The sequence below is a fragment of the Scyliorhinus torazame genome, chromosome 5, assembly GCF_047496885.1.
Source record: "Scyliorhinus torazame isolate Kashiwa2021f chromosome 5, sScyTor2.1, whole genome shotgun sequence".
In the NCBI taxonomy this organism is placed as follows: Eukaryota; Metazoa; Chordata; class Chondrichthyes; order Carcharhiniformes; family Scyliorhinidae; genus Scyliorhinus; species Scyliorhinus torazame.
The window spans coordinates 155,535,089-155,554,370 of NC_092711.1; the positions used below are offsets into that span (position 1 = coordinate 155,535,089).

Genomic DNA, 19,282 nt, shown 5'->3' on the forward strand with positions numbered 1-19,282 from the left:
GGATATGGGGGAATAGTGTGGAAAACTGGTGCTGAGGTAGATCGGCCAATGATCTCATTGAATGGTCGAGTCGGCTTGATGGGCTGAATGGCCAACTGCAGCTCCTATTTGTTGTGGTCTCTGTGTCCAGGACAGGAAGCATGGATCTGTCAATCAGCCTGAATCAGCACCTTCAGGAGAATTGGGAGGGTGAATATTAGATACAGCAGAGTGAGAATGGAGGGAGAGTGTGTGGGATGGAGATTTACAGCTTTTGGGGAATGAGAGAGGAAAGAATGTTTCATAGAAATTAAAATAATCTGTTCTGAATTTCTATCCTGGACTGACTGATGTCTTTTGTAAACTCCAAAGGAAAGGATTTACAGACAGAAATCTCAAACATCACGTCTGGATCTGACAGAGTCACTCGGTTCATCGGCCATTACATCGGGAAGGAGGAATGTTTGCCCGACCTGTTGACTTCAACAAAGTTTAAACAGCAGTGTGACTGGAAAAGCACCGAGACACACACACACCCGAGTGAGAGTGTTCCAGAGCACTGACTGTGGAAAGAGCTTTAACCAGTTACACAGCCTGAAAAATCATCTCACAATTTGCAGCGGGGAGAGACCGTACACGTGTTCTGTGTGTGGACGACGCTTCAACTGATTGTCTGACCTGGAGAGACACGAGGAGACCCAAAACATGGAGAAACCGTGGAAATGTGGGGACTGTGGGAAGGGATACAGATCCCCATCTGTGCTGGAAGTTCACCGACGCAGTCACACTGGAGAGAGGCCATTCACCTGCTCTCAGTGTGGGAAGGGATTCACTGAGTTATCCAATTTGAGGAAACACCAGCGAGTTCACACTGGGGTGAGGCCATTCACTTGCTCTCAGTGTGAGAAGGTATTCACTCGGTTGGACAGCCTGAAGTCACACCAGCAAATTCACACTGGGGAGAGGCCGTTCACCTGCTCTCAGTGTGGGAGAGAATTCACTGCGTTATCCAATCTGAAGAAACACCAGCGAGTTCACACTGGGGAGAGACCATTCACCTGCTCCCACTGTGGGAAGGGATTCACTCAGTCAAGCAGCCTGCAGACACACCAGCGAATTCACACTGGGCAGAGGCCGTTCACCTGCTTCCAGTGTGGGAAGGGATTCATTCAGTCAAGCAGCCTGCAGACACACCAGCGAGTTCACACTGGGGAGAAGCCGTTCACCTGCTCTCAGTGTGGGAAGGGATTCACTACTTCATCGAGCCTGCTGAAACACCTGCGAGTTCACACTGGGGAGAAGCCGTTCAACTGCTCTCAGTGTGGGAAGGGATTCACTTACTTATCCAACCTGCGGAGACACCAGCGAGTTCACACTGGGGAGAGGCCGTTCACCTGCTCTCAGTGTGGGAAGCGATTCATTCGCTTATCCAGCCTGCAGAGTCACCAGCGAGTTCACACTGGAGAGAAGCCGTTCACCTGCTCTCAGTGTGGGAAGGGATTCTGTGTTTCCTCGTCCCTGCTGAGACACCAACAAGTTCACAATTGATTAGTGATGGATTCTGCTGTTATTGTTTCTGCTTCAATTACATCCAGGGCTGCATTTCGTTCTCTCTTCTCTTTCTCTCTCGGGGATTCTGAGACAGGAAAAGTGATGCAACCGTGGCGAACAAGAAAAGTTAAAGATTCCATTAGATCAAAGGAAGAGGATCATAAAGTGGCCCAAATAGTAGTAAGCCTGAGGATTGGGAACTTGTTTTAGAATTCAGCAAAGGAGGACCAAGAAACTGATAAAAGAGAAAATAGAACCTGGACTTGCACAAACTGATCATGGGAGGGGACTTTAATACAGTTATTGATCCCGGCCTGGATCGATCATGCTTGAAAACGGGCAGGGTGCCAGCAATGGCAAAGGAACTGAAAGGGTTCATGGAGCAGATGGGGTGGGGTGGATCCATGGAGATTTAGGCAGCCGAGGGTTAAGGAGTTTCCTTTCTACTCCCACGTACATAAGGTATACTCTCAGATCGATTTTCTTGTTTTGGGTAGGGCCTTGCTGGCAGGGGTGGTGGACACGGGGTATTCGGTGATTACGATCTCGGACCATGCTCCACACTGGGTTGACCTGCAGGTGAGTAAAGATAGCAATTAGCGCCCGCAACGGAGGTTGGATGTCGGGCTGTTGGCGGACGAAGCGGTGTGCGAGAGGCTGAGGAAATGCATGCTGCATTACCCGCAGGTAAATGATACGGGGGAGGTCTCAGCAGCAGTGGTCTGGGAAGCGCTGAAGGCAGTGGTGAGAGGAGAGCTGATCTCGATCCGGGCTCACAGGGACAGGACGGACAGGGCAGAGACGGACCGACTAGTAAAAGAGATTCTACAAGTCGATAGGAGGTATGCGGAGACTCCAGAGATAGGGCATTTAAGGGAACGGCGGAGGCTACAGGCGGAGTTTGGCTTGTTAACCACAGGGAGGGCAGTGGAATAGCTCAAAGGCGAGGGGGGGCGATATACGAGCATGGTGAGAAGGCCAGCAAGATGCTTGCACAGCAGCTTAGAAAGCGGGAGGCAGCTAGGGAAATAGGGAAAGTTAGCGTCGGGGATGGAAACTTAGTTGGGGACTCGGTAGGGGTTGTAAGACGCTTCGGGATTTTTACAGCAGGTTGTACAGGTCAGAACCCCCTGCGGGGCCGGAGGGGATGAGGCACTTCCTGGAGGGGCTGACTTTCCCGAAGGTGGACGGGGAGCTGTTAGAAGGGCTGGGAACCCCGATCGGGTTGGAAGAGATAGTGAAGGGTCTGAAGGCCATGCTGCCGGGTAAGGCCCGGGATCGGACGGGTACCCAGCGGAGTTCTATAAAATGTTCTCCGGGATATTGGGACCGGTGCTGATGAAGGTGTTTATCGAGGCAAGGGAGAGGGAGGTTCTGCCCCAGATGGTGTCACAGGCCACAATTTCGCTTATCCTGAATCGGGACAAGGACCCGGAGCTATGTGGGTCCTACGGGCTGATTTCCCTGTTGAACGTAGATGCCAAACTGCTGGCCAAAATTTTGTCCTCCAGGATTGAGGATTGTGTACCGGACATCATTGTGGAGGATCAGACGGGGTTCGTTAAGGGCAGGCAGCTGGTGGCCAACGTAAGAAAGCTGTTAAATGTGATCATGTTGCCCTCGGAAAGTAGGGAGGTGGAGGTAGTGGTCGCAATGGATGTGGAGAAAGCTTTTGACGGGTTGAGTGGGATTATTTTTGGGAGGTCCTGGGGCGGTTTGGATTTGGGAGGGGCTTTATTGACTGGGTCAGGTTGCTGTACCAGGCTCCAGTGGCAAGTGTATGGACAAACAGGACAACTTCAGAATATTTCAGGCTACACCGGGGGACGAGACTGGGATGTCCCCTCTCCCCACTGCTGTTTGCACTGGCTATAGAGCCACTGGCAATTGCTCTGAGGGCTTCAAGGGGCTGGAAGGGGCTCGTCCAGGGGAGGGGGGAGCACAGAGTCTCGCTGTATGCGGACGACCTGCTTTTGTATGTTTCGAATCCAATTGAGGGGATGGAAGAAATTATGGGAATTTTAGGGGAATTCGGCTGCTTTTCGGGGTACAAACTTAATATGGGGAAGAGCGAGATGTTTGTAGTCCAGGAGAGGCGACTGGGGGAACTGCCGTTTAGAGTGGCAGGGGACAGTTTCAGGTACCTAGGTATCCAGGTGGCGTGGGATTGGGACCGGCTACACAAATTGAAATTGGCCGGTTGGTGGATCAGATGAAAGATGACTTCCGGAGATGGAATGCGCTCCAGTTGTCTCTGGCGGGCAGAGTCCAAGCGGTGAAAATGACGGTCCTCCCGAGATTCCTGTTTGTTTTTCAATGTCTCCCCATCTTCATCCCGCGGTCCTTTTTTAAGTGTGTCACTATAGTTATAGCGGGCTTTGTATGGGGGGACAAGTCCCTGCGAGTGAGGAGGGTAATGCTGGAGCGGAGTCGGGGTCAGGGCGGGCTGGCACTGCTGAACTTTAGCAACTATTACTGGGCGGCTAACATAGCCATGATTAGGAAGTGGCTGGTGGAAGGTGGGGGGGTCGGCATGGGTGCGTATGGAGGCGGCTTCTTGCATGGGCACATGTCTGGGGGCGCTGGTAACTGCGCCTCTGCTGTTCACACCGGCACGGTACTCCACCAGCCCCGTGGTGGAGGCGGCCTTGAGAGTCTGGGGGCAGTGGAGGGGACGTGTGGGAGCAGTGGCAGAATCGGTCTTGTCCCCAATCTGTGATAATCACCGGTTTGCCCCGGGGAGGATGGACGGGGGGTTCCGAATTTGGCAGAGAGCGGGGATTGAGAGGATGGGGGACTTGTTTATAGAGGGGAGCTTTCCGAATATGAGGGCACTGGAGGAGAAGTTTGCATTGTCGGGGGGTAATGAATTTTGATATCTGCAGGTGCGGGACTTTTTGCGGAAGCAGGTACCAACCTTCCCATTCCTGCCGCTAAGGGGGATTCAGGATAGGGTGGTTTCTAGAGGATGGATAGGTGAGGGGAGTGTTTCTTACATTTATAAGGAGCTTATGGGATTAGAGGCGATGCAGACCAAGGAGCTGAAGCGAAAGTGGGAGGAGGAGCTGGGGGGAGAGATTGAGGAGGGCCTTTGGGCGAATGCATTGAGTAGAGTCAACACAACCGCAACTTGTGCCAGACTCAGCCTGATTCAATTCAAGGTTGTGCACCGGGCTCATATGACAGTGATTCTTTGGGGTGGAGGACAGGTGCGCTAAATGTGCGGGAGGACCAGCGAACCATGTCCACATGTTCTGGGCATGTCCAAGGCTGAGGGGATTTTGGCAGGGGTTTGCTGGCGTCATGTCCAAGGTATTAAATACGAGGGTGGCATTGAGTCCAGAGGTGGCGATTCTTGGGGTGTCGCAGGATCCAGGAATCCAGGAGGAGAAAAAGGCAGACGTTCTGGCCTTTGCTTCCCTGGTGGCCCAGAGGCGGAAAGTACTAGCATGGAGGGACTCGAGGCCCCCGAAGTCAGAGCCCTGGCAATCATAGAACATAGAACATTACAATGCAGTACAGGCCCTTCGGCCCTCGATGTTGCGCCGACCTGTGAAACCACTCTAAAGCCCATCTACACTATTCCCTTATCATCCATATTTTTATCCAATGACTTTTTGAATGCCCTTAATATTGGCGAGTCCACGACTGTTGCAGGCAGGGCATTCCACGCCCCTACTACTCTCTGAGTAACGAACCTACCTCTGACATCTGTCCTATATCTATCTCCCCTCAATTTAAAGCTATGTCCCCTCGTGCTAGCCATCACCATCCGAGGAAAAAGGCTCTCACTGTCCACCCTTTATAATCCTCTGATCATCTTCTATGCCTCAATTACGTCACCTCTTAACCTTCTTCTCTCTAACGAAAATAGCCTTAAGTCGCTCAGCCTTTCCTCATAAGATCTTCCCTCCATACCAGGCAACATTCTGGTAAATCTCCTCTGCACCCTTTCCAATGCTTCCACATCCTTCCTACAATGCGGCGACCAGAATTGCACGCAATACTCCAAATGCGGACACACCAGAGTTTTGTAGAGCTGCAAAATGACCTCATGGCTCCGAAACTCAATCCCTCTACCAATAAAAGCTAACGCCTTCTTGACAACCCTATCAACCTGGGTGGCAACTTTCAGGGATCTATGTACATGGACACCGAGATCTCTCTGCTCATCCACACTGCCAAGAATCTTACCATTAGCCCAGTACTTTGTATTCCTGTTACTCCTTCCAAAATGAATCACCTCACACTTTTCTGCATTAAACTCCATTTGTCACCTCTCAGCCCAGCTCTGCAGCTTATCTATGTCTCTCTGTAACCTGCAACATCCTTCCGCACTGTCCACAACTCCACTGACTTTAGTGTCATCTGCAAATTTACTCACCCATCCTTCTACGCCCTCCTCCAGGTCATTTATAATAATGAAAAACAGCAGTGACCCCAAAACAGATCCTTGTGGTACACCACTAGTAACTGAACTCCAGGCTGAACATTTCCTATCAACCACCACCCTCTGTCTTCTTACGGCTAGTCAATTTCTGATCCACATCTCTAAATCACCCTGAATCCCATGCCTACCGTGGGGAACCTTATCAAACGCTTTACTGAAATCCATATACACCACATCAACTGCTTTACCCTCGTCCACCTGTTTGGTCGCCTTCTCAAAGAACTCAATAAGGTTTGTGAGGCACCACCTACCCTTCACAAAACCGTGTTGACTATCCCTAATCAACTTATTCCTTTCTAGATGATTATAAATCCTATCTCTTATATAACTTTCCAAGACTTTGCCCACAAATGAAGTAAGGCTCATTGGTCTAGTTACCGGGGTTGTCTCTACTCCCCTTCTTGAACAAGGGGACAACATTTGCTATCCTCCAGTCTTCTGGCACTATTCCTGTAGACAGCGACGACATAAAGATCAAAGCCAGCCAGGTGAGGAGTATGGATGGAGAGTCGGGCGGGGGTGCCGCCGGGGGGAGAGCTGGAGGAGGGAGACTGGGGCACGCGGCTGGCCGAAAAAGGGAGATGGCTAGTCGGCGGGATGGGGGGGTGGTTAACCCCCTGACCAGGCTGATCACGTGGAACGTGAGGGGCCTGTATGGGCTGGTCAAGCGGTCCCGCGTGCTCTCGCATTTGAAGGGGTTGAAGGCGGACGTGGCCATGTTGCAAGCGACGCACTTAAAGCTCGCAGACCAGACGAGGCTAAGGAAAGGATGGGTGTTTCACTCGGGGTTAGATTCCAAGACCAGAGGGGTGGCCATTTTGGTCAGTAAACGAGTGGCGTTTGAGGCGGGGAGCATCGTGGCGGACAAGGGAGGCAGGTATATAATGGTGAGTGGCAAGCTGCAGGGGGCCCGGGTGGTGTTAGTGAATGTATATGCCCCGAACTGGGACGATGCGGACTTTATGAGGCGCGTGTTGGGTAGGATCCTGGACGTGGAGATAAGTCACCTGATTATGGGAGGGGGCTTTAATATGGTCTTGGATCCGAGCTTGGATCATTCCAAGTCCAGAACGCGAAAGAGGCTGGCGGCGGCCAGGGCCTTGTGGGAGTTCATGGGCCAGATGGGGGGAGTGGACCCCTGGAGGTTTACGAGGCCAAGGCCGAAGGAGTTTTCCTTTTTCTCCCATGTCCATAAAGTCTATTCGCGAATAGACCTCTTTGTGTTGAGTAGGGCGTTAATCCCGAGCCTGGAGGGGTAGAATACTCGGCCATTGTGGTCTCGGACCATGCCCCGCACTGGGTGGACCTACGACTGGGGGTGGAACGGGGTCAGCGCCCTCTCTGGCGACTGAATGTGGGGCTGCTGGCGGACGAAGAGATGTGCGGGTGGATAAGGAGGAGTATTGAGAATTATGTGGGAGCGAATGACACCGGAGAGGTGAAGGTGGCAGTGGTTTGGGAGGCTCTGAAGGCGGTCATTAGGGGAGAGTTAATCTCCATTAGGTCCCATAGAGAGGAGAAGGAGAGGGTGGAGAGGGAGAGACTGGTGGGAGAGATACTCAGGGTAGATAGGAGGTACGCGGAGGCCCCAGAGGGGGGGCTGTTGAATGAGCGCCGGACATTATAGGCAGAGTTTGACTTGCTGACCATGGGGAAGGCGGAGGCGCAGCTGAGGAAAGCGAAGGGGGCAGTTTATGAGTATGGGGAGAAGGCGAGTAGGATGCTGGCGCACCAGCTGCGCAGGAGGGACGCGGCCAGAGAGATTGGGGGAGTGCGGGATAGGGAAGGCAACATGGTGCTGAGCCCAGAGAGGGTTAATGAAGTCTTCAGGGAGTTCCACGGGAAATTATACGAGTCGGTACCCCCCGGGGAGGGGGCAGGGATGAGGCAGTTCATGGACCGGTTGAGGTTCCCAAGGGTGGAAGCAGAGCGGGTGGAGGGACTGGGGGCCCCGATTGAGTTGGAGGAGGTAGTCAGGGTGCTGGCAAGCATGCAGTCGGGCAAGGCCCCGGGCCCGGACGTCTTCCCTGTAGAATTTTATAAACGTTCTCGGAGCTGCTGAGCCCGCTCCTGCTGAGAACCTTCAATGAGGCAAAGGAGAACGGGACCCTCCCTCCGACAATGTCGCAGGCATTGACCTTGCTCATCCTGAAGAAGGAGAAGGATCCGCTTCAGTGTGGGTCCCACAGGCCGATATCGCTCCTGAATGTAGATGCCAAGCTGTTGGCAAAAGTTCTGGCCACCAGAATAGAGGACGGTGTCCCGGGAGTGATTGGGGAGGACCAGATGGGTTTTGTTAAGGGCAGGCAGCTGAACACGAACGTGAGGAGGCTCCTGAATATCATCATGATGCCCTTGGATGGGGGGGGGGGGGGGGGGAAGGTGGAGGTGATGGCTGCGATGGACGCGGAGAAGGCCTTTGACAGAGTGGAGTGGGAGTATCTGTGGGAGGCGCTAGGCAGGTTTGGATTCGGGGAGGGATTTATAGGGTGGGTCAAGCTGCTGTATCAGGCCCCTGTAGCGAGTGTGTCCACAAACCGGCTAAGGTCGGAATATTTCAGGCTGCACCGAGGGACGAGACAGGGGTGTCCCCTGTCCCTGTTGCTGTTTGCCCTGGCAATTGAGCCGTTGGTCATTGCGCTCAGGACTTCGAGGGATTGGAGGGGGCTGATGCGGGGAGGGGAGGAGCACCGGGTCTCCCTCTACGCGGATGACCTGCTGTTGTATATTTCGGACCCGTTAGAGGGGATGGGGGAGGTCATGCGGATCCTGGGGGACTTCGGGAGGTTCTCGGGGTATAAGTTGAACGTGGGGAAGAGTGAGCTGTTCGTGGTCCACGGTAGGGGTCATGAGGAGAGATTGAGGGAGCTCCCGCTCAGGATAGTGGAGAAGAGCCTTTGGTACTTGGGGATACAAGTGGCCAGCAACTGGGATGCCCTGCACAGGCTCAACTTAACCCGGCTAATGGAGCAGATGAAGGGAGAGTTTAAGAGGTGGGATATGCTCCTGCTTTCCCTGGCGGGACGGGTGCAGACTGTGAAGGTGACGGCTCTCCCCAGGTTCCTCTTCGTATTTCAGTGCCTCCCCATTTTCATCCCCAAGTCCTTCTTTCAGCGGGTGAATAAGATTGTTACCGGATTTGTGTGGGCGAATAAAACCCCGTGAGTCAAAAGGGTATTCTTGGAGCATAGTGGCCATGATTAGGAAATGGATGATGGAGGAGGGGGCGGCTCGAGGCGGCGTCGTGTAGAGACACCAGTCTAGGGGCAGTTGTCACGGCTCCCCTGCCGTTCTCGCCGGCGCGATACACCACAAGTCCGGTGGTGACGGCGGCACTGAGGACCTGGGGGCAGTGGATGAGACACAGGGGAGAAGAGGGGGCCTCTGTGTGGACCCCGATACGGAATAACCACAGATTTGCTCCGGGTAGGATGGATGGGGGGTACCAAGGCTGGTATAGGGCAGGTATTAGGAGGATGGGGGACCTGTTTATAGACTGGGCATTCCCCAGCATGCAGGCGCTGGAGGAGAGGTTTGGCCTGCCCCCGGGGAATGCGTTCAGGTTCCTTCAGGTTCGGAAATTCCTTAGAAAACAGGTGGGGACATTCCCGCTGCTGCCCCCACGTAGGATCCAGGATAGGGTGGTGTCTGGCATCTGGGTAGGGAAGGGGAAGGTGTCGGACATATATCAGGAGCTGCAGGAGGTAGAGGAAGCCTCAGTGGGGGAGTTGACGGATAAGTTAGGGCAGCACGGTAGCATTGTGGATAGCACAATTGCTTCACAGTTCCAGGGTCCCAGGTTCGATCCCGGCTTGTCCCTGTCTGTGCAGAGTCTGCACATCCTCCCCGTGTGTGCGTGGGTTTCCTCCGGGTGCTCCGGTTTCCTCCCACAGCCCAAAGATGTGCAGGTTAGGTGGATTGGCCATGATAAATTGCCCTTAGTGTCCAAAATTGCCCTTAGTGTTGGGTGGGGTTACTGGGTTATGGGGATAGGGATAGGGTGGAGGTGTTGACCTTGGGTAGGGTGCTCTTTCCAAGAGCCGGTGCAGACACGATGGGCCGAATGGCCTCCTTCTGCACTGTAAATTCTATGATAAAAATTCTATGAAAATGGGATGAGGAGCTGGATGAGGGCCGATGCCCTGGGCAGGGTGAACTCCTCCTCATCATGTGCCAGGCTTGGTTTAATCCAGTTTAAGGTGGTGCATCGGGCGCATATAACGGCGGCAAGAATGAGTAAGTTTTTTGGGGTGGAGGACAGGTGCCCGAGGTGTGCATGGAGACTGGCGAATCATGCCCATATGTTTTGGGCATGCCCGGCGCTTAAAGGATTCTGGCAGGGGTTTGCAAGGGTAATGTCTAGGGTTTTGGATGCCTGGGTGAAGGCGAGTCCAACGGTAGCGATATTTGGGGTGGCGGAGGATCCGGGAGTGCAGGAAGCGAAAGAGGCCGAGGTACTGGCCTTTGCCTCCCTGGTAGCCCGGAGACGGATTCTGTTAATGTGGAGGGACTCGAAACCCCCGAGCGTGGAGACTTGGGTTAGCGATATGGCGAGGTTCTTCAGCCTGGAGCGAATAAAGTTCGCCTTGAGAGGGTCCTTGATGGGGTTCTCCCGGCGGTGGCAACCTTTCCTTGGACTTTCTAGGGGAGCAATATGTGTCAGCAGCAGCATCCGGGGGGAGGGGGGGGGGGCGGTTCAGGCAAGGGGGGTACTGTTGATATAATGTGAGTTGGGCATGAAGACAAAACCCACCTTGTTCTGTTCAAAAAAACTTTTTTTCTGTTTTGTAAGTAATTTTATTGTAAGCTTTGGGCTATGTTTATTGTTATTTTTTATTACCATCTGTATTTCTATTTTTGTTATGTAAAAACGCTGATTGGAAAAACTTTAATAAAACATTTATTTTTAAAAAAAATTTCAGTCAGAAGTTAGAGGGCGAGTTCTTTCTGCACTTGCGCAGTTTCCTTCTCCTTTGGACATGCGCAGTCCTGGGCCACAGGCCCGTGCGGCCGATAGAGCGGTTTCCCGGGCGCGGCGGATTGTGGAAGCTCTGGGCGCCATTACTCATCCGGAGCCCAGTCTCCAAACGCCTGGGACTGGGAATGGAACGGGGGGGGGGGGGGGGGGGGGGGCAGTAGCATGTATGTAGTCCCCTCACCCCCCTCCTAGAATCCCCCCATCCACTTCCTCTTGCAAACGCCTCACCCAGTATCGATCCCCTCCCCCCACCATTCACACCTCCCAGGTCCATTGAAACCTGTTTGACCAGGCTCCAATGTCTGCGGCTCTTCCCCATCACACACCCGTTCTCCAATCACCCGGCGTTTCCTCGTGTGGTGACCCCTGCCAGAGCCCCCCCCCCCCCCCTCCTCGCCACCCCCTCCTCAGTAACCCAGCCCCACGTGCTCAAAACCCACCTCCCTGAAACCAAGAAACAATATAGAACCGCACCCATAAGGAAAAAAAACACAACACACGTAGATAAACTCCCCCCCCCCCCCCCGCCATTTAAGCGACAGAAACCAAACCCCAGTCAAATAGAAAACCCTCAATAAGAGAACACAATCCCCGTCCCCACCAACCAAGCCCAAATCCCAACTCTCATCTCAGTCCCAGTCCTTCAGCCTTAACAAACGCCTCCACCGCCTCAAAATAAAAGTCCTTCGAGTTATGAGTGACTCTCAGCTTTGCTGGGTAGACCACTCCAAATCTCAGTCCAAAGGCCGCCTGCCTTCTCACCAACTACTCCGTCAGATCTTGGTATCTGCATCTCCCAACACCTTCCCACTTCATATCCGCTAACTAATGGCACTCTGCTCTTTTTTACTGCTCTGGTAGGGAAGGCCACCCGAGGCTGCACTTAGCATTATTCCTGCATTGAGGATCTCCTCCGTGCAGGATGAGATCGGGATGCCATTTTTAAATGGCGTCCTGAGCTCTTGACCCCCTGACTCGACCCCCGGACCAACTCACCTATAAGGGGGTCCTCGGGCCTCCCCACACCACCTCACATGGGCAGTGCACCCCCGGGCTTGATCCCCATTGCGAGCAAATTGCCAGTCTGACACCTTGGCATTGCCCAAGTGGTACCTTGGCAGTACTCCTGCCAGCCTGACAGTGCTACCAGGGCACCCCAGAAGTGCCAGGCTGGCACCGCCAGGGTGCCTATATGGCATTGCTAGGTTGCCGAGCTCAAACCTTCTCCTTCACGTGGTAGCTGTGGAAGCAGACTATAACTGCCCTTGATGGCCCATTCACTCCAGACTTCAGCCTGAGTGACCGATGTGGCCTGTCCCACTTGGAGCGGAGGGTTCTTCTCCCTCCCCCATCAACTCAGCAAAAATCTTTGCAAAGTACTCGGTCGGCCTAAGGCCCTCCACTCCTCAGGCAGGCCCACAATGCTCAAATACTGCATCCTTGACCAGTTCTGCAGGTCCCCTACCTTAGCTCTGAGCCTTTTGTTGACCTCTGTCACCCTCCACAGCTCCTCCCCCATCGAGGTGAACTGGTTGCTGTGTTGCAACAGTGTCTCCTCCACCCCCTTCAACTTCTCTCCTTGCTCCCGCACCTTGACCGACGTCTTCTTCTCTGCCGCCTTTACCAGGGCAATCGCCTCCTTCACCCACTCTAAAGTGAAGCCGCCATCTCCCTCCAAAGCACCTCCAAATGCTTGGCAAACAGCCTTTCAAACTTGACTGTAGCGGTAAGACCCTGTTTGTGCTAAAATGACTGATTGCAGGCATGATGGGAAGGTATTGGTCAACTTGAAATGAGGCCTGGTACCTTTTGACCAGTGACCAGAGTCTGCAATGCACTGATGGAAAAGATTGTGAAATGCCGAGCAGAACCTGAGTTGACACCTTTAACCCCAATGTCTGAAGAATGGATCTAGGGTTAGAAGAAAAATGTCATTAGACAGTTCAAAGTAGAGTAAATTTGTCCTGTGTGGGACACGGGTCAGAAGGAGAATAAGAACCAAGCCTCGAAGATTTCATTTCAGCGACGACCGAGGATCAACCGGGACAAATGGGTGATGGCTCAGAGAATAGAACAGACCTCCGAGAGGAATGTGGCCAATTCAGTTCAAAGGGGTAATATCTACTTATGTCTGAAGCTCTGACATCACCTCGGTCAGAGTTTCCCCGGTGAGGGGAGCGGCCCCACCCGACGACCCAGCCCCCGCCATCTTCCTTCCTGCAGGACTCACAGCAGCACTCGCCCCCTTCTTTCCAGCACCTTTCCTCTGGGACTTCAACATTCCTCAACGTCCTTATGACTTCCCTCAACAACTCATCTAAAAACTGTCCCTAAACCGGACATAAATGTCCAAAAATCCGAGACTCTCACAGGAGCCACCTAACGTGCGACATCCACCGACATATTGTCACCGGAAGTCCCCGGAATGAACAATATCAATATGACACCAGCATCAACATATTAACGACAGGCCATTCATCTGCTCTGTCTGTGGACAGAGCTTCTCTCAGTCAGGCAGCCTGCTGGCACTGGGGACAGGACATTGAAAAATGTTCCAGGAGTGGGATGGAATTCAGCCAATCCCCCAGCCTGTTGACACACCAGCGAGTTCAAACTGGGGAGCTGCTGTTTCCGTGTTCTCTGTGCGGATAGAGAGTCACTCACTCATCCCACTTTCTGACACACCAGCGACTTCATGTTTGACTGCAGGGGTTGGGCTCTGCTGAGGGAAATATTCACTCTATCTGAGCCCCTCAGAATTATACACAATTCAATTCAATCTCCCCTCAGCCTCCTCTGTTCCAATGAGAACAACCCCAGTCTCTCCAATCTTTCCTCTTCGTTAAAATTCTCCATCCTGGGTAACATCATCATAAATCCCCTCTGCAGCCTCTCTCGTGTGATCACATCCTTCCTGTAATGTGGTGATCAGAAATGTCCACAGTGCTCCGGCTGTGGTCTAACTGGTGTTTGATCCAGTTCCAGCACAATCTCCCTGCTCTTATATTCTTGGCCCTCGGCTCCTAAAGGAAACTATCCCACCTGCCTTCCTTTTTTTAAATATAAATGTCGAGTAACCAATTAATTTTTTCCAATTACGGGGCAATTTACTGTGACCAATCCATCTATCCTGTGCATCTTTGGGTTGTGGGGGCAAAACCCACGCAAACAAGGGTGAATTTCATTTCATTTTCATTTCATTTTTCATTTTAATTTCATTTCATGTGCAAACTCCACACGGACAGTGACCCAGAGCTGGGATCAAACCTGGAACATCGGCGCCATGAAGCAGCAATGCTAATCACTGTGCCATTGTGCTGCCCCTACCTGCCTTCCTAAGCATTGAAGAGAGAGAGGCAGCTGAGAGAGACGGGGAGAGAGAGGCACCAAAGAGAAGAGAGGAGCACCAGAGACTGAGACAAGGAGAGAGATAACAGAGAGACAGAGGGCAAGAGGGGCAGCAGAGGGAGAGAGAGGCACCAGAGGGAGTAGCGCCAGACACTGAGAGAGGCAGGAGAGGGAGAGAGAGAGAGAGAGATAGGTACCCTAGTCGGTAACAAAAATAAGTAATGAAATTGAGTTCAGACAGAGATCCGCATGAACTGACACCACTTTGTTCACAGATTAACAGAGTAATCACTGTACTTGAATCAATGTTATTCACTTTTGGAATTGAATGAATTCAGGGTCAGATTAACTGTATCATCCCCAGTATCAGATAGGTCTGTTTAATACAAAACAGGGTTAAACCCAGTGTCCAATATTACAGGTCTCTGTGGCTGTTGGATGCCTGGTTTCACTGTACAGCTGACAAGTCCACAGCTTCAGTGAACTCATCTACCCAGGGTCTGTTTCTAAACCATCATCACAACATATTACCTGGTTAGCTATTGTATATATCATCATGGTCAGACAGCTCACACAAAGCTCAGCCAGAAACTATGGTTCTTCTTTCTACTGATTCCAGCTCCGACAAGGGGTCACAGCATCTCCAGCCCTCAGCTCTGTTACTAGGCTGTCATTGACACGAACAACAGAGAGACAGCAAGTTGCCTGAGGCTTAAATGGAAAGTTGAAACTTGTGACTCAAAACCAACTGTGTAAGATCTCTGAAAAGATCAGGAATTTTGAAAGATAAATTCTAAACCCAGTGAACAAATTAATGAGTCGTAAGACAAAAACTTCAGGTTTTATGACTTTACTGCAACAAACTAGAAACAACAATGCCTAAACACTATTTTTATAGGGAACGTATCCCTTGAACTATAAAGAGAATGTTGCCCTTTTACTTTTAAGGCAATCAAAAATCACACTCCATGGTTACGTCGCTGAAGTTGTCACTCAATTCTCCTGGAACCAGCCCAATGTGATTCTTCATTCCTGTGTTTATTTCCATTCTGTTCCTTTGCCTGACTGGCAAACCTTCACCCCAGAAGTGTCTTTTGCAGTGATGGTTCTCCTGATGATATTCAGGTCCCGATAAACCAAGTGACTTTTCCAAATCCTGAAGTGGCGATAGGTTTTTTTCTGAAAATCTTCATCTAATATCCTGTAAAAGGAATTTACAAATGGAAATTGAGAACAGGCAATTCTAGTTTCCATCCAACACACTCTCCCTTCATTCTCACTCTGTAATATTCATCCTCCTAATTCGCTAAAGGTGCTGATTCAGACTGACTGGCAGATCCCTGCTCACTGCTTCCCGTTTTGGAGAGGCCTGAAAATCTCCATGCAGACTGCCAGGCATAAATATGTCTATATTACTGAACTCAAAATGTGTGGAACATACAGACTGGATTCACTTCCTTTCTCTTCAGCTGCTGCAAGTCACCAATGTCCCCTCAGAATGAGAAAAGAAATGGAAAGATAAAGTGGACTTGGAGCGGCTGCTGCCTCTTGTGGGGCATTCCAGAACGAGAGGTAATAGTCTTATGGTAAGCGGTAGCAAATTCAAAACAGTTTTAATTTAAAAAAAACATTTTTTTTAAGAGTACCCAATTATTTTTTTTCCAATTGAGGGGCAATTTAGTGTGACCAATCCACCTATTCTGCACATCTTTGGGTTGTGGGGGTGAAACCTACGCAGACATGGGGAGAAAGTGCAAATTCCACACAGACAGTGACCTGGGGCCGGGATCGAACCCAGGTCCTCAGCACCGTAGACAGCAGTGCTAACCACTGGGCCACAGTGCAGCTCTATTCAAAACAGAGTTGAGGAGAAACTGCTTCTCCCAAAGGGCTGTGAATCTGTGGAATTCACTACCCCAGAGTGTGGTGGAGCTGGGACAGTGAGTAAATTTAGGGAGGAGTTGGACAGATTTTTAATCGGGTTGAAGGGTTCTGAAGAACTCTCAGGACGGTGGAGATAAGGCCAGGATGAGATCAGCCATGACTCGATGGGCCAAATGGCCTAATTCTGCTCCTATACCTATGAACTCCTCAGAAGACAAAGATGGGACACAACCGACAGAATATCCTTCGTCGTCCAGTACTTTCCCGGAGCGGAGAAACTACATCTTCTTCACAGCCTTCAACACGTCATCGATGAAGATGAACATCTTGCCAAGGTCATCCCCTACTTGCCTTCAAACAACCGCGCAACCTCAAACAAACCATTGTTTGCAGCAAACTACCCAGCCTTCAGAACAGTGACCACGACACCACCCAACCCTGCCATGGCAATCTCTGCAGGACGTGCCAGATCATCGACATGGATTCCACCATTGCACATGAGAACACCACCCACCAGGTACGCGGTACGTACTTGTGCGACTCGGCCAACGTTGTCTACCTCATACGCTGCAGGAAAGGATGTCCCGATGCGTGGTACATTGGCGAGACCATGCAGACGCTGCGACAGCGAATGAACGGACATCGCGTGACAATCACCAGGCAAGTTCTCCAAGGCGGACTTCAGGACGCACGACAACGCAGAATCGCCGAGCAGAAGCTTATAGCCAACTTCCGCACACATGAGTGCGGCCTCAACCGGGACCTGGGATTCATGTCGCATTACATTCATCCCCCACCATCTGGCCTGCGAAATCCTACCAACTGTCCTGGCTTGACACAATTCACACCTCTTTAATCTGGGGTTAACCCATCTCTGGATCTGTAAAGATTTAATCACCTGCTAATGCTCGCATTCCAAGCATTGTCTGGCATCTTTGAATTTGTCTATATATATGTTTCTGGAACATACCTCTTCATTCACCTGAGGAAGGAGCAGCGCTCCAAAAGCTAGTGACATTGAAACAAACCTGTTGGACTTTAACCTGGTGTTGTAAGACTTCTGACTGTGCTCATCCCAGTCCAACGCCGGCATCTCCACATTATGAACTTCTGAAAGGGGAGACATTGATTTGCTCCCAGATGTTGTCCAGAGGAGGAAGTTTTAGTCTGAAACCCATTGTTCAACCTCCACATTGTGACATCACAAAGGAGCTAATCCTCTAAATCAGCCAATAGGAATCAATCCGCTCCGGGGTGACGTCACTGCATTAGTGCGCACACGCCGGCGCGCGGACACGCGAACCCCGCCCCCACCCTTTGTTCCCTCTCCTCCAACACATCCTCGAGACGGTTTCCAGGCAACCGGCTGACAGTTCCGGCCGTCGGTGATCTCCCCCTCCGCTGACCCGGGACTGCGCATATCTCAGGGGAGAGGGGAGGCTGCGCATGCGCAGTGGAGCTCACTTCCGCTGACCTTTCCACTCAGGCGTTGGCCAATGGGAATACTTGGAGGACCGGAAAGACTCTGCCCCTCCGCCAATCAGAACTCCCCCATTGTCTCAATGCGGATGTTGCACATGGAGGTTTCTGCCGAGCAAAGCTGTTGTTCCCCCAACCCTGAATGAGTTTGAGCTGCACACAGACTCCTGTCTCCAACATCTGTGAGTAAAACACTTTCTTTTCTCCCCATTTCCATTTCTCATTCTCACCTTCAATTGGTAACTTGCAGCAACTGAAGGGAAAGGAAGTGAATCCAGGGAGGTGCAGACTCTGCAAAGGTTGGCCCAGGTCTCTCTCTCTCAAAGACATTGACATCCTTTGCTCCCTCAGCTTGACACATTTATTTGTCTGTATAAAAGGATAGTCTCTTTCCAAATGTTCATAATTAAAGGGCTGGTTTCTCCAGGAGATGGCTGGCATTTAAAGGGTCAGTAAACAGGCCAAATCCAACCCCGCCAATTATTTCCCTGTCAGAATACACTCCATCATCAGCAAAGTGATGGAAGGAGTCATCAAAGGTCCTATTAAGTGGCACTTATTCTGCAATAACCTGCTCCTGGATGCTCAGTTTGCGTTCCGCCAGGGTCACTCAGCTCCTGACCTCATTACAGCCTTGATTCAAACTTGGACGAAAGAGCTGAATGCCAGAAGTAAGGTGAGAGTGACTCCCCTTGACATCAAGGCAGCATTTGACAGAGTGGCATCAAGGGGCCCCAGCTAAACTGGAGTCAGTGGGAATCAGGGGATAATTCTCCACTGGTTGGAGTCATACCTGGCCCAAAGGAAGATGGTTGTGGTGATTGGAGGTCAATAATCTCAGCTCCAGGACATCACTGCAGGAGTTCCTCAGGGCAGAATCCTAGGCCCAACTATCTTCAGCTGCTTCATCAATGATCTCCCTTCCATCATAAGGTGAGAAGTGGTGATGTTTGCGGATGACTGCACAATGTTCAGCACCATTCTCAACTGCTCAGGTGATGAAGCAGTCCATGTCCAAATTCAGTAAGTCCGGGACAATATCCAGACTTGGGCTGATAAGCGGCAAGTTACATTTGCGCTACACAAGTGCCAGGCAATGACCATATCCGACAAGAGAGGATCTAACCACCACCGTTTGACATTGTTGCATTCTCATCGCTGAAACCCGCACAACCAACATCCTGGGGGTACCATTGATCAGAAACTGAACTGGACTAGCCATATTAATACTGTAGCTCCCAGGTCAGGTCAAAGGCTGGGAATCCTACGGCGAGTAACACACCACCTGATGCCCCAAAGCTTGTCTACCAGACATCTACAAGCACAAGTCAGGAGTGTAATGGAATACGCTCCACTTTGCTGGTTGAGTGCAACTCCAACAACACTCAAGAAGCTCGACACTATCCAGGACAAAGCAGCCTCATTGATTGCGTCGCCTTCCACAAATATTCAAACCTTCCACCACCGACAAACCGTAGCAGCTGTGTGTACCATGTCCAAGATACACTGCAGTAACTCATAAAGGTTCCTCAGACAGCACCTTCCAAACCCACAACCACTACCATCTAGAAGGATAAGAGCAGCAGATACCTGGGAACCCCACCACCTGGAGG

General features: G+C 51.5%; 1 protein-coding gene and 1 long non-coding RNA gene across 2 annotated transcripts in view; one reads left to right on the forward strand and one right to left on the reverse strand.

Annotated features, from left to right (window-relative positions):
- The window catches only part of LOC140417986 (uncharacterized), a 61,265-nt gene that overhangs the window by 33,134 nt on the left and 8,849 nt on the right, over positions 1-19,282 (forward strand). Inside the window, exon 3 of the mRNA XM_072501417.1 lies at positions 670-1,518. Within this exon, the coding sequence (XP_072357518.1) occupies positions 670-1,518 (849 nt within the window). The remainder of the gene's footprint in view (positions 1-669; positions 1,519-19,282) is intronic.
- LOC140420193 (uncharacterized) lies at positions 15,141-17,624 on the reverse strand. Its single transcript, XR_011946222.1, has 2 exons — positions 17,219-17,624; positions 15,141-15,507 (listed from the first exon to the last, which is right to left on the reverse strand). It is a non-coding gene; the product is annotated as an uncharacterized lncRNA (long non-coding RNA).